This window comes from Pleuronectes platessa, chromosome 11, assembly GCF_947347685.1.
Source record: "Pleuronectes platessa chromosome 11, fPlePla1.1, whole genome shotgun sequence".
In the NCBI taxonomy this organism is placed as follows: Eukaryota; Metazoa; Chordata; class Actinopteri; order Pleuronectiformes; family Pleuronectidae; genus Pleuronectes; species Pleuronectes platessa.
In genome coordinates this window covers 20,441,950-20,462,292 of record NC_070636.1, presented here as the reverse complement: position 1 = coordinate 20,462,292, position 20,343 = coordinate 20,441,950, and the positions used below count along the sequence as shown (strand labels likewise).

The 20,343-nt window shown below is 41.8% G+C and overlaps 1 protein-coding gene across 5 annotated transcripts in view; it reads left to right on the top strand.

The window, feature by feature from the left end:
- Positions 1-20,343, top strand: part of ralgapa1 (Ral GTPase activating protein catalytic subunit alpha 1) — a 73,292-nt gene that overhangs the window by 4,418 nt on the left and 48,531 nt on the right. For 2 of the 5 annotated variants that reach the window (XM_053434445.1, XM_053434447.1), the window contains exons 3-25: positions 466-515; positions 1,339-1,396; positions 1,826-1,869; positions 2,350-2,527; positions 2,727-2,842; positions 3,199-3,337; positions 3,454-3,662; positions 3,951-4,274; positions 4,654-4,833; positions 5,258-5,329; positions 5,463-5,611; positions 5,721-5,844; positions 6,314-6,460; positions 7,563-7,653; positions 8,381-8,545; positions 11,987-13,834; positions 16,923-17,047; positions 17,135-17,369; positions 17,868-18,053; positions 19,008-19,178; positions 19,286-19,479; positions 19,561-19,659; positions 19,858-20,013. In XM_053434445.1, coding sequence (XP_053290420.1) covers positions 466-515; positions 1,339-1,396; positions 1,826-1,869; positions 2,350-2,527; positions 2,727-2,842; positions 3,199-3,337; positions 3,454-3,662; positions 3,951-4,274; positions 4,654-4,833; positions 5,258-5,329; positions 5,463-5,611; positions 5,721-5,844; positions 6,314-6,460; positions 7,563-7,653; positions 8,381-8,545; positions 11,987-13,834; positions 16,923-17,047; positions 17,135-17,369; positions 17,868-18,053; positions 19,008-19,178; positions 19,286-19,479; positions 19,561-19,659; positions 19,858-20,013 — 5,060 coding nt within the window. The remainder of the gene's footprint in view (positions 1-465; positions 516-1,338; positions 1,397-1,825; positions 1,870-2,349; positions 2,528-2,726; positions 2,843-3,198; positions 3,338-3,453; positions 3,663-3,950; positions 4,275-4,653; positions 4,834-5,257; positions 5,330-5,462; positions 5,612-5,720; positions 5,845-6,313; positions 6,461-7,562; positions 7,654-8,380; positions 8,546-11,986; positions 13,835-16,922; positions 17,048-17,134; positions 17,370-17,867; positions 18,054-19,007; positions 19,179-19,285; positions 19,480-19,560; positions 19,660-19,857; positions 20,014-20,343) is intronic. The other 3 variants (XM_053434446.1, XM_053434449.1, XM_053434450.1) reach the window with 3 other exon arrangements.

The window sequence follows — 20,343 nt, the reverse complement described above, 5'->3', positions numbered from 1 at the left end:
GACCGGTCATATCTCACGTTCTCATGTCATCTTATAGTTCTTCTTCAGCTCTATATTTAACAGTACTATCTGTTTCTGTGATTGTGCTCATAAATTTAACAATATCCTCAAAATGGAAAACAGTGGTAATAATAAGTGATTTTGTTAGTTTTAAATATTTGAATTGCAAAGTTCTAGAATTGGTCAGATTTTCACCAAAGTTATATTCTACACTGTATAAATATAAATATACCTTATTTATTGGAAACACCACAGAATGTATTATACAATTAACAAAAACTATTTATTATTGCACTATTACATGATCAGCATTACCAAAATAAGTCTGTCATGGTACTTGACCAGTTTATATCTGCTTTTAGTCATTTCTTTTTACTTGTGTCTATCTAGCCTTGTGTAGAACAATTTTTTGGAAGTCCAGTGTGCACTACTGAAACAATAGTAAATAACTTGAACTTGTTCCAGGTCATAAGTCTCAGAGGGAGGAGCTGGACTCAATCCTCTTCATCTTTGAGGTAATTCAATCCTATACATTTCTACCAAAAAGGGAAGTCTTGAGAAACCTGCTGGATAACCCTAATTATTGTGGAGCTGCCACAGTGGTGTCAATCTATTACAGTGTATGATGAACAACATATTTATTGTTTTACATTAGTATGTTTCCATTTAAAAAACTTGTGACATTGAACCAAACACCAGTCCCTTACTGTGATATAAGTAATTTCTTCAAAGGCTTTTTCCGATTGATAAGTTGCACAAGACGTGTTACAATACAATTATAATTTTAAACTGTAGATGAACTGTGGATTAATGTAGATTATTGAGTACTGAGGATGAAAAACTTTTCTTCTCTTTTAACTATATGCTAGATTCAGAGGGTCTATAGAACAGGGCTCTGACATGGATCACTGAGGTGTTTGTGATGTCTCACTCGGTACCACACCACCAGCTGAATTTGACCTCAGCCTCTTCAGACCACTGGCATTTTGCAACACTTCAAACTGAGTGGTGGTGCTTAGAGTAGCCAGGATATATCAGCGTGAGTGCCTGGGTGTTACTGACATCCAGTTGCCTAATTAAAAAGATGGATTTATGTGGCTTTATAAGGAGACTGTTGGGCCTTGGCGGCGGTATGAGTGTCATTCTAGGTCTGGTTATAAATAACATTATATAATAGTTTGTCCCAGTAAATAACAAACCAGTTTCAGAAGTTGTTATACAGCAAATCTTCGATTATGGCGTCCATTCCTACTTGAAAGACCAAATATGTAAAGCACATGATCTTACAATGTTGTGTTGTAACTCATCTTAAATTATTTTGTCATCTCCCCCCCCCAGAAAATTCTCCAACTCCTTCCAGAGAGAATCCAGAGCCGATGGCAATTCCACAGCATCGGTATCTCGCACACAACACACATGCCCTTTTCATGATGTCGCATGCTACAGTTTATCTTTTACCTTTATACAGCAGATCAGAGTGCAGCAGAATACAATGCGTTGTTGAATCAGGTTGAACCAGTCTTAAACGGCATCACCCACTTACTTGTCAGTTTATTTCATGTAATGTGAAGAGATCAACAAGCACCAGAACATAGCAAAGTGAAAATGTAGGACTTGATGTTGCTCTGCAGTTGGAGTAGATTTTTTTATGCAGGCTTCCATTTTGCTTCAACATGTCTTTACCACAATTTGAAATATTATTATTTTCCCCATTAAAGACAAATGTGACATAAGCTGCCGATGTATTCCATACTGGCTAACTTCAGCTATAGTCACTATGCACTGTGGTTTTTAATGACCCGACGGAAATCTCTTTCTCTCACAGGGCTGATTCTCAAGAAGCTGTTACACACAGGGAACTCTTTAAAGGTACAGCTCTATTTTGTTGACTGTATTATCTTTCAGTCATAGTTCATTTTAATCCTCTAGCTTCCAACATGTCCACCCTCTACTTCTTAATCTTTTCTTAAAGCTATCATAGGCTTAGACAAGTCTTGATTTAAACTGTCTGCACAGGGTTGAGGAATGTAGGCTTGTGTTCCTGTTTATAGTCAAATTGTTTGACTTTGCTGATATTTAATGCAGACCAACATGTTGGAATGCGCTTTATATTTGATGTGCTTTAGACATAGTCAATGCTAAAGTGATGCTTTTTCTTATGTATGCTGGTTGAATGCACTCATTGTAAGTCGCTTTGGATAAAAGCATCAGCTAAATGAAAACGTCAGCTAAATGAAATGTAATGTAATGTAATATGTTAATGAAAAAAAATAATAGTAAATGCTGCAAATAATGCATATTAATTTGGTTTCTCCTCATGTCTCCTCTCTCTTCTTCTCTACATTGTAGATCCGCCGTGAAGGAGTGCGTCTGTTCCTGTTGTGGATGCAGGCGTTACAGAGTAATGCAGAGCGGGAGCAGCTCTGCATGTTTGCCTGTTTGATTCCTGGCTTCCCAGCTCCACTCTGCCACGGGACACCACGTACCCTGGACACTCTGATCAACCCCCCACTGAGTTTGACAGAGAGTTAGTGCATTACACAAACACACACAAACCCACACACATGTACAGGCACATAGTGGAGTTTAACTGATAATGATGATGACTACTTACAAGATATACATGTTGGATAACACATGGAACCCCTTTTATTTTTCTACTGTTTATACATTGGCAACATTGTAATATAAGATAATAATAAGTCTTCTGCTCTCCCCCCCTCCAGCTCAAGTGACCCCAGAAGAGATCACTCCATTGGTTCCTCCCCAGTCAGGCGACAAGAACCAGGAAGACCTCACTGCGTACTTCCTAGAAGCCCTATTGAAATACATGGTAAACCAGGTATTATCATTATTTCTTACTAACACATCTAACACAAGTAAACTCCTGAAAATGTTCCGGTGCCTTACTAATGCCACTAATGCTAAACATAGAGGATGTAACCAGTGACTGTCATTTATCCTGGTTGATAAAGATATCATCTAATCAATGGCTGGTCACTAAATTCCTCAAATAGTTTCATCCCTTATTGACACAAACTGATTCTGTTCTGCTATTTCCTCCTGCTGCTGTCACACACAAATGCATGCAGTCATCAACACACTGATATCATTCTCCCCTGGAACAATGGTGCTCCTCTCCAATTGACCCTGTTTTGTGCATGTATAACAAAATGTGTGTCTGTGTGTGTCCATTAGGCCAAGTCTCTAGAGTGGCGTTGTAAAGAGAACCATGAACGTGGCTTCAGCTTCCTCTTTGGTCACTTCAGGAAGTTTTACCTTCCTCACATCTTTCCCAACTTTGCAATGGAAACCAGCCTCTACAACCCCATTATGGGTGAGTACAAGATACAGACAATCTGGAAAGTCACTGGGACACACAGAGTCATCAGTAATGTTGTATTTCTGCAAATCCTACACCACATTAATAAAGATTTTCCTCTTTCCCTGTAGACGTGCCTCCGATGCGTCCTAAGCCTTATTACAGTGTGGTTCGCAGGGAGCAAGACGTTGGTGAGACCCTTTACTGCACCAAGGAGAGTTTCCTTCAGGCCAGAGTCATCTTCATACGCTGGCTGGTTTCCTTTTGGCTGGAGCCACGACCCAACACACAAACACACATCCCAGGAACAGAGGGAGAGAGCATCCCAAAGAACATACAGGTAATGCACGGAAATTGTGTTGTTGGAAACTGTTTGAATGGCAGTACTGGCTGATTTGATAAATGAGTTGATGCTAGTTACCCAGATATTCTCCCATTCATATTAAACACATTATAAATGTAAAGGACATTACTTCCTGATGTTCAGAGAGGAGGGGTTATAGCAGCATATGAAAAAGCTGACGATATATAAGACGATGGAATATAAAATGTAAAAATAACGGTCCATTGTTCATCCAGTTTCTCTTTATTTTCTCACTGTATAACCTGCGTTACTCTTGACCTCCAGCGAGCAGCAGCCGGCCTGGCAGCTCGCTCTGCCGGCAGCTCAGATGACAGCAGCGGCGGCGTAAGTCGGTCAGACAGCCACCTGGAAAGCAGCGGGGGTTCCTCTGGGCCAGGAGGAGGCAGCATGGGGCTGTCTGGGGGGTCGGGGCTGGGGGGTGAGCCCGAGCAGAGCCACTCCAACACATCTACCCTGACTGAGAGGGAACCCAGCTCCTCCTCGCTCTGCTCTATGGATGAGGAGCAGCTGACGGACATGGAGGTTGTGAGAAGAGTGCTGACCTGCTCCAGAACCAATGTTAACTTCATCACAGAGATCTTTAGACAGGTGAAGGAGAAATAACTGTTTTTGACATGTATGTGTCACTCCCACTTCTGTGCATGGCCATGTCACCTTAACTATGTCCTATTCCCCTAAATATGTAAATGGTCTTTGGGTCCCTTGAGAGGCGCTATACAAATCGTATTCTTATTTCAGGATGTCACACCTTTTACTTGCAAGTTAATACCATGCTAAGACAGCATTTTGAGTAGATCTAAGTAGATCTATTTATATATTTAGAGAAAACAAATGCGCAGTGTCCCTGTGCAGGCCACTTGGTCTTCAAATTTTTTTTCAATGCAGGATACTTAAAATTAAATAATAATAAGTATTTTTGGTGAAATTTGATCTTCTAATTATTATTTGTTTGTCTTTGCCAATATAGGCATTTCTCCTTCCTATGTGTGAAGCGGCAGCGATGCGAAAAGTGGTCCGTGTTTATCAGGAATGGATCTCCATGGAGGACAAACCAGTGTTTATGAAGGAGCCAGATGAGGGACATTATCCCACTGCCACAGGTGGCAGTCTGGATTCAGTCTCTCAGCACGGGGACAAGGAAGACGAGGTGAGGAACAATACCTGAGAGCACATACCTCCGCCAGAGCTATGCACTATCTCGCCTTTTCAAAGCTGTTTTTCCTAGTAATTATCTAGACTTTTTACACTCGTCAAAAACAAACCAAATCCCCAACTTCTGTTCTGTGCAGCATGTGGTGTGCTTGCACACCTTCTTGTCGGCGGTAATGAATGATGGCCCATAGGAACAGATCTTAATGAACACACACACATTCCTCGTAAATGCCCACTTGTTTTAAACTTCCTGCTTCAAGTTTTTAACCCAGAATTTCTGTTTAACATTTTGACCTGAAGCCCAGGCTGTGATAACATGCTATTTATAAGAACTCTGGAGCTGAATGATTTTCACAGGCTGGGTGACACTCCATGTGTTGAGTAAACAGAGTTGTCTGTGTGTTTGCTTTCCTTGTCAGGGAATGAACAAAGAGATTGACATTGAATTACTGGAGTACAGTGTTCATGCTGGAGTTCAGACTACACTACAGGTATGGTTTTAATCTATCTTCATGTCTCACTCAAACACAGTCTCGTCGTTGCAGGATATTGTTTTTTTCACTTTTTTAGAAAAGTGGGTTTTGCCCCATTTAACATCCTAACCACTTGTCTGCTTGTTTGCAGGTGTTTATCACCCACTCCTCGAATGTTTTTCTAATCGAGCCGGCCAACGACATCAAGATCCTTTTAGAGGAGCATGTCGACATGTGCAAGCGAGTCCTGAACATCTACCGCAGCCTCGTCATGCACGAGACCATGGACAATAAAACATGGTAAAAAAAAATAGGCTGTACAAACACAATCAATGTTACTTGTTAGTGCAGACTGATATTATTTAAAACAGCAAAAACTTTAACTTGGGTGCATGTGTTTGTTTCATAGGGAGCAGATCTTACTGGTGCTGCTGCGGGTGACAGAGTCAGTGATGAAAAGACCACCGTCCATCATGCCTCAGGGCAAGAAGAACAACACACTGTCGGGCAGACTGGCTGGACCTATCTTTCAGGTACATCACTATCACTACATCAAATAAGGTAAATAATTTTCATAAGTACTGAACACAAGGAAGGACACAGGATTTTTCTCTGCCCAGTCTCTGGAAAACAGATGGGCTTGTGGTATTCTAGATGCTTAATATATAATTGTCTACTAAACTATATGTAATAGGTTATATACTTGTTGATTGCGTAAAAGTAAATGATGCACTCATGGCAACTTTCTAATCATCTAATACAAGAGTAGTTTGCTTGAATATGATTTTGGGCTTAACTTCTCAGATATCAAGTTGCCCTCATTGCCCTTAGTCAGGAAACAGAATTATTTGTAAAAACATATTATGAACACATTAATTAAGTTTAATTGTGCCCAAGTATGATCCAGTCAGTATTCACTTCCAATTATTATTTATTTTTTATTCGCAGAAAGCTTTTCTTATATAACATTATATCATTTCACCCCCCCCTCTTTCTGCATAGACTCTAATAGTAGCCTGGATTAAGGGGAATTTGAACGTCTACATCAGCCGGGAACTGTGGGATGACTTGCTCTCCGTCCTGTCCTCCCTGACATGCTGGGAGGAGCTGGTCACAGAGTGGTCTCTCACCATGGAAACCCTCACCAAGGTATCATGTTTTCAGCTACTGCCAAACATTATAACATCTTGCGTTGTGCATATGAATAACTTGTGGATATGGCTGTGCAATAAGACCAAAATCTCGGATCCTAATATATGGTCATTTATTTCATATCCAGATAACTATACACATCCTCACTCCTTGCTTGTAACACGTATCTTTTCTCAACTGTATAATTGGGGGCCATACCTTTGCAGATGTTAGTTGCAACGGCTGTTCTTCTCCTACCATCCTCATGTTCATAGTTTTATAATGTATTACATCCTTTGAGGGGTCATGCTAAAGACTATACCTAGTATATCACACTACTTCGTCAAATGCGCGTGGCTGGAACTGCTTGTGATTATAATGACTCTCACGGCTGGTTTTCCAGGTTTGGGTCAGTCGGTCTTTACATCAGTCAGTTTTGGAAAGAACTGCAGCAGTACATCATCCTGAACAGAGATACAAACTTCAATACACGTGTCCTCAGGAAATGATGTACATTCAGAGCAGAGGGAGTTGTTTAGCTCTGAGCTTGTAGTTTTCACTTTGCAGCTCAATGATTTTATGCTGTAGGTTGTTAGGGAAATTAGCTGGTTCCTTATTAAACAGCTTGGTAAATATATTTAGCTACCTCTGTTTCCTTTTCTCATGTTCATGTTCTGAAACCTCTCAGCAAACTCAACAGCATATTCGGATGTCACAGCCCTTTTTTGTTCTTACTGGAAAATGCACGATGTTTGCCAACTATGCACAACTTTTTGTTAGTGTTATGATAGCAGCTCCACAGTAGCAACAAGTCTCATATACTAATTCTCCTTCTGAATGAGGTTTCAGTTTCTTAACTAACAAATCGCTCACCACAAAAGTTCCCTGCACAACATTGTCTCTGTCAGAATGTGGTGTTGTGAAAGCTAGTTATAAAACATCCAAACTCCTCAGAAGAGTGAGAACTTTAGACATCTAAGGTTGTTTTCATCCAGTTTAGCTGCATGTTTCCGGATGTAACAATCCTCGAAAAACGGTGTGTCTTTTAAAAATATCATCATTCGTGCGTTTATTTTCGTCATTCGTCATGTACTTTCCTGTGTATGTCTCTGTTTTGTAGGTGCTGGCAAGGAACCTGTATACTGTTGATCTCAACGAGCTGCCACTGGACAAACTCAGTGAACAAAAACAGAAGAAACATAAAGGAAAAGGTTGGTCAGTCGCCAGAGACTCTGACAGATCCCAAAACTCAGCCAGCTGATCCTAGCATCACATTAACAAAAGCCAACAGCAACACTTAAAAACAATTACAATCATAATCCTTAGTGTAATATCTTAAGTGAAAAAAGTAAAGTGTACAATGCAGGCACCCCAGCTTAGTGTCAACAATATCACACAACTTTATCAGTCATGACCATTTGGAAGTCTACTGCGGCCTCAGAAATTAGTCAGACTCGTTCACATTTTTCAATTATTTTTTTCAAATTTGTATCACATAATCAAAAAGTGAAATGTACCATTTACACAAATATTCAGTCCCAAAGACTCATCACTGGCCAAAGGCTTTACTTATGCCTCATAGATGAGGTGTGGAAAGCTGAAGATGACAGTTAACAGATATTTCAGATTAAATCTGAGAGGCTCGGCCTGTAAGAATGAAAAAGACTGCCCAAATCCAGGTGTGCTGCTCTTACATAAGAAGATTGAAAGCTGTTATTGCTGCTAGATGGACTTCTAAGAAGTACTGAGTCAACAGTCTGAAGAGACTTCCATGATTATGAAACATGACACAAAAGATGCATTGCATCACGTGACACATTTCTATCAGAATCTGCTGTAGTTACAGTACAGAGAGAGATAGAACATATCCTCATACACCAGTGAATTGACACTCACCATATATCATTCCTTCTCTGCTTCCCTCCATTTATACTCAAGGTATCGGTTCAGAGGGCCAGCGACAGATTGTGGATAGTTCCTTCTCTAAAGGCTGGAGCAGGGATCCACCAGGTCAGGCAGCAGTAATGAGGCAGCGAAGTGCCACCACTGCCGGCTCACCAGGCATCGAAAAGGCCAGGAGTATCGTCCGCCAGAAGACTGTAGGTCAGTATTTCCCTTCTTAGACGTCCATCCTCCTGGTGTTTGTGTGGAACAGACTCATGTGAAACCTTCAGCTGTGTACATTGATGGGAGAGAAATGGTCAAAAATCCATTATACTTTTTAGCTTACCGCAGGACGAGTTATGCTGAAAATAAATCGGAGGACACATTTTGTAAGGGGTTTTGTATTTGTTACCGTCCAACAAACTACATACAACCCATGTACTTTTGCCTGTTATTATTTCAGTTACTACTTTAAATGTATGAGGTTCTCCTTCAGTTCTCATTGACGATACACAGGTAATTATCCATGCAAAATGATTGTGGACTGTAAAAATAAATGATATACATAAATACTGCTAGAAGTGTCTATGAGGCCAACATGGCTTAAAATATCCAGGTAGTGTATTTATTAACCCTTAATAAACTGGACCATTGCTGATAAGCTCCGTCTCTCTTTAACACTTCTAAAATCCCCTTGGTCTGGGACACACTGCCTGTGTTGCATGATGTGCAGTACATCCCAGTTTTATTTTCTATGTCCATGTTAACAGAACCGGTCCGAGTGACCTCATTTCCTGCGTGAGACACAGATGTTGCGTGCAGCTCGAGCCTCACTGCTACAGTGCATCATCTTCTGTTTTGATGGCTAGCCTTTCTTTTATTTGTTCAGGACGCGGCTCTCAGCATCAACAGAAAGAGAAGAGATCTGCTGATAGTCATAGTGACATCATACCAACAGCGTTAGATAAAATTGACACCTTTTCAATTGCCCTGGTGAAGGACAGTGGTGTTTTCGTGTGCACTCCCTCGTTCTCTCTTTTTCTGACCAATGTTTGAATTATGTGAATTACTTTTTTGATGACAACTCTTCACTCCCCTGACCACTCATCAACTATAGATGATTATGATTAATGATGGCCATTATCTTTATCTAAAAAGAGGGCTGGTATTAACCTCTCTGCAGCAGACACGCTAGAGGTGTGGGGGACACACCCATGTGAGCTGCAGCAGTTCAGACACGTGCAACACAGGCAGTCCATCCTGGGCGTTGGTGTGTTTTCACTGTGACTCAAGCTAAAGAACAATTGCGTGTTTCACAACAGATGTATTTAAAAGTCATGGCTTTGGTCAAACTGGCAGACAATCTCCTTTTCAGCTTTAACTGTCTCTGACCAGCATTAAGACAAATGTATTGCCCCTGTGTACCGTGGTCATGAGAGGAGATTTGAGCTGCCAACCGCCTCTCACCATATTCTTCCAGAGCTAACCCTGTCTCACTCCTCTCTCAACTCCCTTGCCTCCTTCCCTCCATCTGCCCTTAAACTTTCCTCCTCATCGCTGTCGTTGCTCCATTTTCTCCATTTATCTATCTTCATTTTTTTTCTCTACATAATATTTGAATATGTCATTTATTCATTCCTTTCACTTTTACATCCTTCCCATATATATGCATTTCTTTCACTTCAACACTTTGCCCTCCCTTTCCCTCTGCACTCATCCTTCCTTCCTTCTGTTTCACACCCTTCCCCATTTTCTTCTATTTCTCTTCTATCTCTTCTTCCCAACTTGTTAGCCCTGCGTAGCTGCTCTACGGGGGACTCTCTGCTCTCCTCCTTTATCCGCAGTGCTAAGAGTGCTCCTACTCTGGCTCCGCCTCTTCCTGTCCTCCACCAACACAACCCTTTACTACCCCCCCTTGCCGACCAGCTGGCAGGTACACACTCTTTGCACTACCTGTCTGCCTGGAAACTTTAGCCGTCATCAGCACGTCTGTCTAAAAGTGAAACTTAATGTCTGTCAGCTCGCCTCTATCTCCCCATTTTTCTGGCTGTGTAATTATCATTCCTTAGGGAACGATTTGCACGTGGTCAACTAGGAATCATCAATCTGTAACTGTTAATGATCATTCCCTTATAAAAACATTGCAATCATCTCATCGGCATTGGCTGAAATTTTGCATGTGACAAATGGATTACGATACCATGTTGTGTTGCCACTTAAGCTTAAGTTTTGTATTTAAATAGTGATGTTTTAGTGAAGAGATGAGTTAATTATCCAAGTTGTCTCATCAGATGTAAGGTGTAAAGCGTTGGTTTTGGCCATGTGAATGAAAATGAAGGTTCACCTGCTTATACGGGGAATATTCTGTTTCTGAAGAAAGCTTAATTAACACTTCATAGGTGATATTGAGAAGGAGTAAGAAATAATCACATTGGTTTGTTATGAGTTGCATAAAGTGATGCTGTCTTGTTATGCAACTGTTAATTAAATACTCTCTTGTATTTTGTATTTGTATTTGTAATTTGGCATAGAGAGTACTGTATGAAATATACCCACGCTTCTAGCAAGGGGTCATCATCTCCTGACGTTTTAATTTTACTCTACAAATACTAAACGCAATGTCATTTTGATGTAAATTGCAAATTTTAACAGTTCGATCGCGACGGAGCCTGTCTCTCTGTTTCTGTCGTCTGCATGAAACCAGAAAGCCTCTCGTGTTTTCCCGCCTGCACAAATGCACGTTCCTCTTTCTGTCATTTTATCAACTACACATGCATGCACCCTTTTCTGCCAAACAGTTGTTCACGCCACGTTTCTGTTCCCTTCTTATGGATTTCCATTCAATCAATGTCTTTATGTCTCAATATTTAATTTGATGACATTTATTCTTGACTTGTCATTGAAGTCAACTTGCTGCGAGCATGAATTTACTTAACTTTTGTGTTTGTTAATTTTGGTGTGTGTGTGTGCAATGTGGAAATCTATTTATGATGAAAGCTTCTTAAGTCTTCTTTTCAACTGCCAAATATCAATTAATGTCATTAAATTTGAAATGTAAAGGTAGTTTCTATTTTTAGTTTTTCATTAAGACGTCTGTGTCAGGACAAGCTGACAGTGCTAGCTCGTTGAGGTTGATGAAGTAGTTAAAAACTGTCTCCTTAGCCTTGAATGCTATTCTGTGTCAGCTAAATCTAAAAGGTAACTAGGGTTTCTTTTAGTTGTTAAATTCAACTTGACAGCAGACAGCTGAAATTCCTAGATCTCCATCTCAGGTAAATGTATCACCTTGTGTTGTGTGAGATGACTCACTTGACTCTCTGTCATCTTGGCACCAAATGTTAGTGGCTTAAGATTCAAAACAGATATTAGCAGATTTTTTGGAGACTTTAATCTATGATGCAAATCTCTTTTCCCCATCTTGTTATCTTCTCACCACAAGGTGTTGTCATGCTCATGATCATCAAAATATATCACTTACACACCTTTGAGAATTCTTTGTTTTTCTCTTTGCTACTGCAGGTTTCTGCGCAGGTATCTAGTTTAGCACTTGGTTAATTTGATAACTTGTGTCGGTTCCGTACATGTGTATTTAATTCAGTTGATCCCCACTTACCCTCTACTAACCTCACTCCCCTTCCTTTATCTTCCCCCAATTAACAGACCTCGAAGACCCACCAATCACACTGACATCCCGCGCCTCTCGAATGCGTCACTCCTCCCAGAGCGACGAGGCCCCTCCCACCTCCTGTTCTGAGGTGTTCCAGGGCGGGACTTGTGACCTGGACGCCCTGGCCCCTTCATCCCTCGCAAGGAGCAGCAGTGCCTCTGACATCATGGAGCCTTTCATTGCAGAACGTGTCAAAGGTGAAGACCCTCAGAGGGACCCCACTTCAATCCCAAACCCCCCCCAGCACCAACACCACTCAACCACTCCTTCTACACTCGCAGCCAACAGCCACACAGCTCAGCTACTTCCACACTCTCCCCCCTCCCCCTCTTCCACCCCTCTTACCTTCTCCAATGTTGTTGTTTCCTCGAACTCAGAGGGACAAGATGATGGTAGTGTTTACGACCAGTTTTGGCAACAGATTGGCTCTCGAAGCCGAGGTTCTAGCACTGATTGGGTAAGCGATTGGGATTCTGCCTTCACCATTTCATCTGAAAAGGAAATTTATGCAGAAGATGGTGAAATGAGAGCCGGTGCAGAGGAGGATGATTTATTCTCCTCTATTAGGGACTACCTCACTCACAGAGGAGGTGAGAGAAAGGAGGAGGTTGGAGAGAGAGAAAGTCCTGGTCACACATTAGAGAACAGTGTTACTTTACCTGCGCCAGTGCAAACCGGTGTAGCTAGAGCACAAATAGAATCCGCAGCACAGGTAGGAGAGGTGAGACAGGTGGTAAGAGACGACAGGCAAGGAAGTAAGTCAGTGAGACACAGTAGTGTGGATTCAACAGAGGAGAGTGAGGCAGAGCAGCGGAGCATCTATGAATGCCTGGAGCAGCAATGTCAGTGGCCGACACCCAATACCAGGGGAAGTGCGAGCTTAGAAAGAACCACTGTGGAGAAAAAGGGAGGAGGAAATACAGGGAAGGCAGCAGGATGGGACGATACATGTGATGTATCGAGGGAAACGGGAGAAAATAAACAGATTGTAAAAGAAGTAGCAGGAAATGAGAGGCCAGTTTTAATTCAACAAGAAACTAACACAATAGAATCTAGCCTTGAATCAAATCAAACCACTCAAATTGCAGATCCAGCTAAGGTTAAGGTGCCTCGTAGTAACACCAAGAGGCTACATTCTGGGGGTGTTCATGTCAGCTTCAGGCCTTCAACTGAGTCGGTCCAGTTCCACAACCCCCTCGAGAGTAAAGAGGCTCACTGGAAAGCTCGACTGCGTCGCCTCAGTCATTTTCACACACACAGTCACTCAGCTGGGGAGAGACCAGGGGCCACTGCTGGGGCAGGGACAGGGGGTAAGCCAGGAGCAGGCGGAGCAGGTAAGTTAGGCTCTGTGGCTGGGATCAGCCAGAGAGCAGGAGCGCATGAGAAATCGGCTTCTGGGACAGTTACTGATGGCAGCGGGGTAGGGGGCACAGCAGGAGCTGGAGGTCTGGAAAACAGAGCCGGTAGTGGAGGGGACTATGTGGGATCCAGCCTGAGCTCTGAGGTTCATTCAGAAGCACTATCCGGTGCTTCAAGTTCCTCAGGCGTGTCATCAGGGGTGCGTGGGCGCTTGGGACGTTCAGCCTTGCGATCTCGAGCTTCCCGCTCCCGCTCCCAGGAGCCAGGCAGCACTTCCTCACGTCACCACCAGGGAGCCCTTCTCGGTGGCGTTTATAAGACTGTGGTTCACGCTCTGTCCTCCAAACCCCGGCCCCGAGGTCAGGGGTCGTCCCAAGGCTCGTCGCCACAGCGGCAGGGCCGGGCTGCCATGGGGGACGCATCGTTAAGAGACCTCTACTCCCATGTCCTGGGCTACTTTGGACGAAAGACGACCACGCCAGGTGAGGATTGCAACGAACGAAGGGCTCGTAAAGGACATGACAACTGTGGAGTGACGTATACTCACAAAACACAAACATCAACAACTCTCTTTTCCTTTTTGGCTGCCTTTAACTGGTTTGTTATGATGGAATGATATTTTTTTTGGGGCTGACACTCATCATCTTGCTACTGGACTGAAATTCAACTCCCTGTTGATGTGTTTCACCTTGATCGTAGCCCCTCCTCCAGCCTGCCTCTTGTCAAGGACCCCTCGTCCTCCCATACCCTCCCACCTGTTCCTCTACCTGAGGAGCCCCTCCCCCCTTCTCCTGTCTTCTTTTTTCCTAAGGGTTTTGGGAATTTAACCTCTTCTGCCCATTTCTCCCCTTCTCCACCTCCCTCTCCTCAATTTTGCATGCCGCCTCCTCGTACCTCGATCGCCTCCTCCCCGGACTCTGGCCCCTCTTCAGCTGTACAGAAGGAAGTGCGCCTATAAAAAAAGACATGGTTAAACATAATATCCTGCAGAAACCCCCCAAATGGTTTATGGCATTTTACATCTTGAGAGCCTTTGCCTTGTGACATTTAGAATAAATGTGTAGATATGACAGTTGAGTTTATAAATGTATTATTATTATAGAGTATTATTTTAGATGAGAAAACACAAAGATATTGTTGTAGTTCATCCTCAGACCACTAGAATGCAGCATAAGACCATATGTGAAATTCTTTATAATAACACATTTATTTGAATGAATAAGAAAGGCTTATAATGGTTATTTGCCATGTACACTACCACAGAATAAGCACATTAGATTCAGCAGTTAAAATAACCTCTTTCTATTCATTCTAAATATTTGGCTGGGAGGCAGCAGAACTGGGGTGAAATCATTATGTTTTGATATGAGCACAGTGAGCATCAGATCAGCTGAATCTGTCTCGATGTGGAAGTCACTTTTGTTTAGCCACATTTTGTCTTTTATTACTTACTTACTTCCCAGCTTGTGACAAACGTGCCCACCAGTCGTTTGTGTATTTAATTGGTTTGGCTTTTGGGCCAGATATTGTGTATCTGCATCTTCATGATGTCCGTTTGTTTTAAAGTATGGGGGTCTCCACCCAAAGCTGTGCTCCGCTGACATTACTGACTTGATCTTTCACAAGACTTCAACTTTCTGTAGTTTTTAGAATGAAGAGTCCTCTTATCTGCTCTGCTGTCAGAACTGTAGCGTAGTCCACTGCAGGGTTTCTATAAGTGTTTGTTACATTTTTGTCTCTTAACTGGTTTATCAGGAGCTAGATCATTGCTGGGGAAATATTAGAGGAGTTTTGAGCAGTCATCGTCCAACTGCACAGGCTGAAAGCATCAATTACAAAAATATCACGTCCAGTACGCGCATATGTTACTAAACAGATCTCCAAAGAAAAGCCTATGAAGCTGTGGGATAAAGACTGTGTATAATGTGTAGTGACTAAGAGTGTAGTGTCAGCTTACATCACAGTTCATCATGTCGACTGTGCTACCTTGTACTTAACCATAGCACCAACACTTTGAAGCTGTAGTCCCAGTTTGAAATGCATTATACCTACATGCCGGGACGTTAATAAGTATATAAAATACTTTTTTTCCTACAAAAGTGTAATTAGCTTAGTAGCTGCTTATCAGTAACCCATTAGGATCAGATTTTTTACCTCAGCATATGGTACTATACAGATATCTCATTCCTGTTGCTGTTGGTGATGACATGGCAAATAATCATGACAGGCACATAGACTACCAGCAGTCACAGCTACATTCATCGTATTTAACATCTGGGCCACAAGAGCTAACTGTGTAACAACCTAATTATATGTGTCAACATGCAGAAATGTAAGGAAGAAATGCAGTAGATAGATGGATACTTTATTAATCCCGTGGGAAATTTAGATCATCAGTAGACGATTCAGCTAAGTTAACCTGAGCATAATTGTCGTTAAGGCTTTGTTGCTGTAAGTTGTTAACTGTGTTTGCTCCTAACTTAATTTCTATCTTGTGATCACTGCAGCAAGATCCTCTAATAAGCAGTTTAAACTTAAATGATGGAAAGCTGTCTTTGCTCTGACCTTCATGGGCTTTGTTGCACATACAATCAGGACACAAACTGATGAAACACTGCACCTGCAGGGCAGTGCAGTTTGCATGCAGCCTGTCTTGTTGTGTGGGAAGTGTTTAAGTCCAAAATCTTCAAGGAAAAATGTGCAGCAAGGGGACATTTCCATTTGCTAAAAAGGCAGTAGAATCCTTATTCTTACTGAAGGATATAACTAATCTTTATTGATCAAAGTATTATATTGAACCAGGCTAACTTCAACTCCATCAGCCACAGGCTTGGGAATTAAAGATTAGTTTGTTAATCCTGCGAGAAATGTCACTGCCTCCAAGCTAACAGCAACATAACTCCTAGTAACAAACCTGCAGCTTGTTCTGACCTAACAAGGTGATATTCTCTCTTGCTCTATGTGCATGATCGTGTGAATTAACTCCTGCCTTGCTTTTCTGGTGGCTGTCAATGTGCCTGCTGTCTTGTGGCTTTTTTTTAACATCAGTCTTTCGATAACCTCAAGGCCGACAGTGCAAACACAGCAGGACTGCTCTTACAATCCAGAGAAACTCTTCATCTATTAATTTGTTTCTAGTTTGTAGTGGATAATGTGACATTTTAAAATATGAGCTTATCAAGCATCAGCAGCAGTAATAATAGCAATAATTGAATCCTGCTAATGCTACATGGAGGGTGTTGGAATATTACTTTCTGACCTATTACAAATGTCCCTTTATCCCTAAATAAAATAACTACAAACTTAGGTAGAAGTCATACCAGTTTACAAAATTATGTTTCGTGGACATGAACCTGTAACTGTCTCTATCATGTGTGTTATCACATTCTGTCCCTCTGTATTTGTCCTCATCTTGCCTATATGTGTGTCAACATTTATTTATTACCGTCATTCTTGTCTCTGTGTGTGTTTTTAGGCGTTGGTGAGACGCGAGGGTGTACTTCTGTTTTTGGCTATCATAATCAATCTGCCGTAATGTCTGGGTCTCTGTGTGTGTGTGTGTGTGTTTAGCCAATAAAGAGGAGGTGGTCCAGAAAGCCCGCCCTGTCTCCAGTGATGTTGGAAGCAGCAACCCAAATTTCCCTGACCTCATGGACGAGTTCATCCAGGAGAGACTGAGGAGCAAAGGGACAGCAGTCAGTGCAACACACTTAGACACAGATTCAAGTTTGATTGACACAAATCTTGGAAACTAAATACAACTGATCCTATTTGACACACAGGGCCGCCGTGGCAGCAGCCCAGGAAGTTTAGAGGTCCCCAGGGACCTGCCCGAGCTCCTAGAGGCTGGTCAGAGTCCTGGATCACGACCCTCGGATGATCATCGGCCCATCGATGATCCGGGTGTTCCCTCTGAGTGGACGTCACCTGCAAGTGCCAGCGGTTCTGATGTCATCAGCTCGGACAGCCAGTCAGACTCCTTCAATGCCTTTCAGTACTCAGCTTGCAAGTTTGATAGTAAGGAACAAAGAAAGGATTCTGGTTAAATCTTTTATTTATTACCTTTATCAGTTTGCCAAATGTTTTCTGTTGATTTTTGTCTTGTTTTATAAAATGTATAGAATATGTATCTTTCATAGGATATAAAATAGATGATACATTAATAGAAAAGCAGACACTGCTAATAGTAAAAAATATGTATATATCAGTTAAGTTGAATCAAGGCTATTGAAGCAAAACACATCCCTTTTTCAATTCACAGTTGAAGAGTTTTATTTTATTATGTTTCTGTTCTTTCTTTAAAAATGGAGCCCTTTGTAACTCAGATTTTCTTGATGTGTAAACCATTAGTAGGGATCTTTACCACATCAGTCCTACAACTATTGATAATTTCTAAGATTGCTGTCCCACAACCTGCGTGGCAATACACTGCCTCAATTGTTAGTGTGATAGCTGAGTAACTTTAGCAGGTCAATGAAACTTTACCTTCCCACTAATTCAATGTCTTTCCTAAAGATTTTACTTTCAGCTCAGAATCTTGTGGAGGAGGAGTTGAAACTGGGGGTGGAGGTCGGGGCAGCTCACTGGACCAGGACAGTCTGGGCGGGGGTGCAGCCAGCGAAGAACATGAAGTAGCCAGTTTGACAACGCTTCACATTGACTCAGAGACCAGCAGCCTCAGCCATACTGTCACTGTTACTGGTATGTCCAATGTGCAACATGAAGACTCCTCCAACTATATTTCTGTTGCTTTGTACAGATTTGCACCTTCACATTAGCATTTTTTACATCATTTATATAGTATAATGGCCACTTATTTTGAATTACAATATAATTGTAATCATCCAGTGATCCTCAGAAGGCAGGCAGGATTCAGCATGAGCTCAGTAAATACAACTTTTGGTTTGGGCTTTTCACACAACAAGCATGCACTATTACATTTTTATGGTAATGAAATTGAGGAGACCTTCCTCCCTGGTAAAAATAAATATGCTAGCTGCTGATTATAATAATATCGACATTTATAAATAGTTATTCACAACTTAAATGTTTGTATGCACTGTTATACATTTCTTTAAACTTCTATGAACACTGTGCATGAGCTGTATTCTATATTGAACTCAAGCCTGTAGAGCTGAAACTTTATTCTTTACTTTTCCTTTCCTCAACCTCTTCTGTAAATTACTCACTTGTAAAACCATCTCAGAGAAACAAAAGTAGTGCATAGTGGTAAGTAGATAATGAGTGAGTTTTCATTTTTCGGTGAACTATCCCTTTAACTCTGAACTCTTGAGTTGATGAACTTGGAGATGGAAAATGTTACTTTAATTTAGTCACTTAATTAACCCCATGATATTGAGCCTAATCCACCAGATTATATTATGTAGCAGAGTTTCATTTATTTAATAGATAGATGCTCAAGTGCTGCCATACAATTTGCGATATTAAATTTACTCCGCTGTAACCTGATGGAGACTCAGATGGTTGAAGAAAACCTGCCATTGAGCACTTTCGGTTCACACAGTACCTCAGTCCCCAAAACACAAACCCAGGGTTTTCACTAAACCTACTTCATGAAACAGGCTGTTGTCTCTGGTTCCTTCTTGCGTTCATCCTTCTTTTCTACTATTCATGTGTGTGCGTCGTGTTGTTTAGGTTCTGAGAGTGCCTCTCCAATGCATTCTCTTGGAGGCTCGCGGTCCCAGACGCCCTCCCCCGCTACGTTGACAGCAGAGCATGCTGATCACACACACTCCCATTCTCACACACACCTGCAGCTGGACCAGAAGCTCCACAATTCTGTCCTTCAGACCCCTGATGACCTGGGTAACACACACACCCAAACATAAGTTATTTCTACAAATTTCTTTCTGCTAAAGACACAGCTGTGAATGAGAGACAGAGTCACTAACTGATTCATCGATTGATTTTAGAAACCAGTGAGTTTCCCAGCGAGGACTGCAGTGTGATGGCGGGTGGTTCTCTGACTGGTTGGCACGAAGATGTCGCCACAGTAATGTGGCGGAGGATGCTGGGTATCCTGGGGGACGTCAATAGCATCAAAGACCCAGAGATTCACGCTCAGGTCTTTGACTACCTTTGTGAACTGTGGCAAAACTTGGCCAAGGTAACCACTGACAATACACAACCAGAACTTAACACTGACAGTAAAAATTGTTGTGGTTAAAATAGACATTTGTCTTTACAGATAAGAGATAATTTGGGCATTTCTCTGGACAACCAATCTTCTCCACCTCCTCCTGGTCTGATCCCTCCTCTGAGAATTCTCACCCCATGGCTCTTTAAGGTACTGACTAATCCCCATAGGTCCTCTGTTATCCATTACAGTAAGATTGTGTTGTCCTATTTTCATTTAGTTACCTTGATAGATATTTACTAAAAAACAATTCAGTGCACATCTTAACTTTCTTGCATATGTAAGTTTTGTCTGTTCATGTCTAAATTTCTATCTGTGTGTGTGTGTGTGTGTGTGTAATTCCCGCAGGCCACCATGCTGACAGAGCGTTACAAGCAGGGGAAGCTTCACGCCTATAAGCTGATCTGCAGGATCATGAAGAGACGACAAGATGTTTCCCCGAACACAGACTTTCTTACACACTTTTACAACATCATGCACCAAGGGCTGCTGCACCAAGACCAGGTACGGTTATGGTTAAAATTATCATCCTGAAGCTGGTTTACTTTACTGTGAAAAACAATACATCAACAATGTAGCATTAATCACTCTTGTACTGACATGTCACTGACATGTCACTCAAGTCAGTTAGGATTAAAGACTACAAATACAAAAATGTAAAATTCTCAGGGTGTAGAGTAAAAAAAAATGTACTTAGCCAATTGTTGTCATCTGCTCCTCACCTCTAGTTACTTTAAGACATGTACAGAAGCCCGTACATTTGGCTGAAATTTTCCTGCCAGCTAGTAAAACGTATAGAAAATGTCTGAATAATGACAGGACATTTCCTGAAAA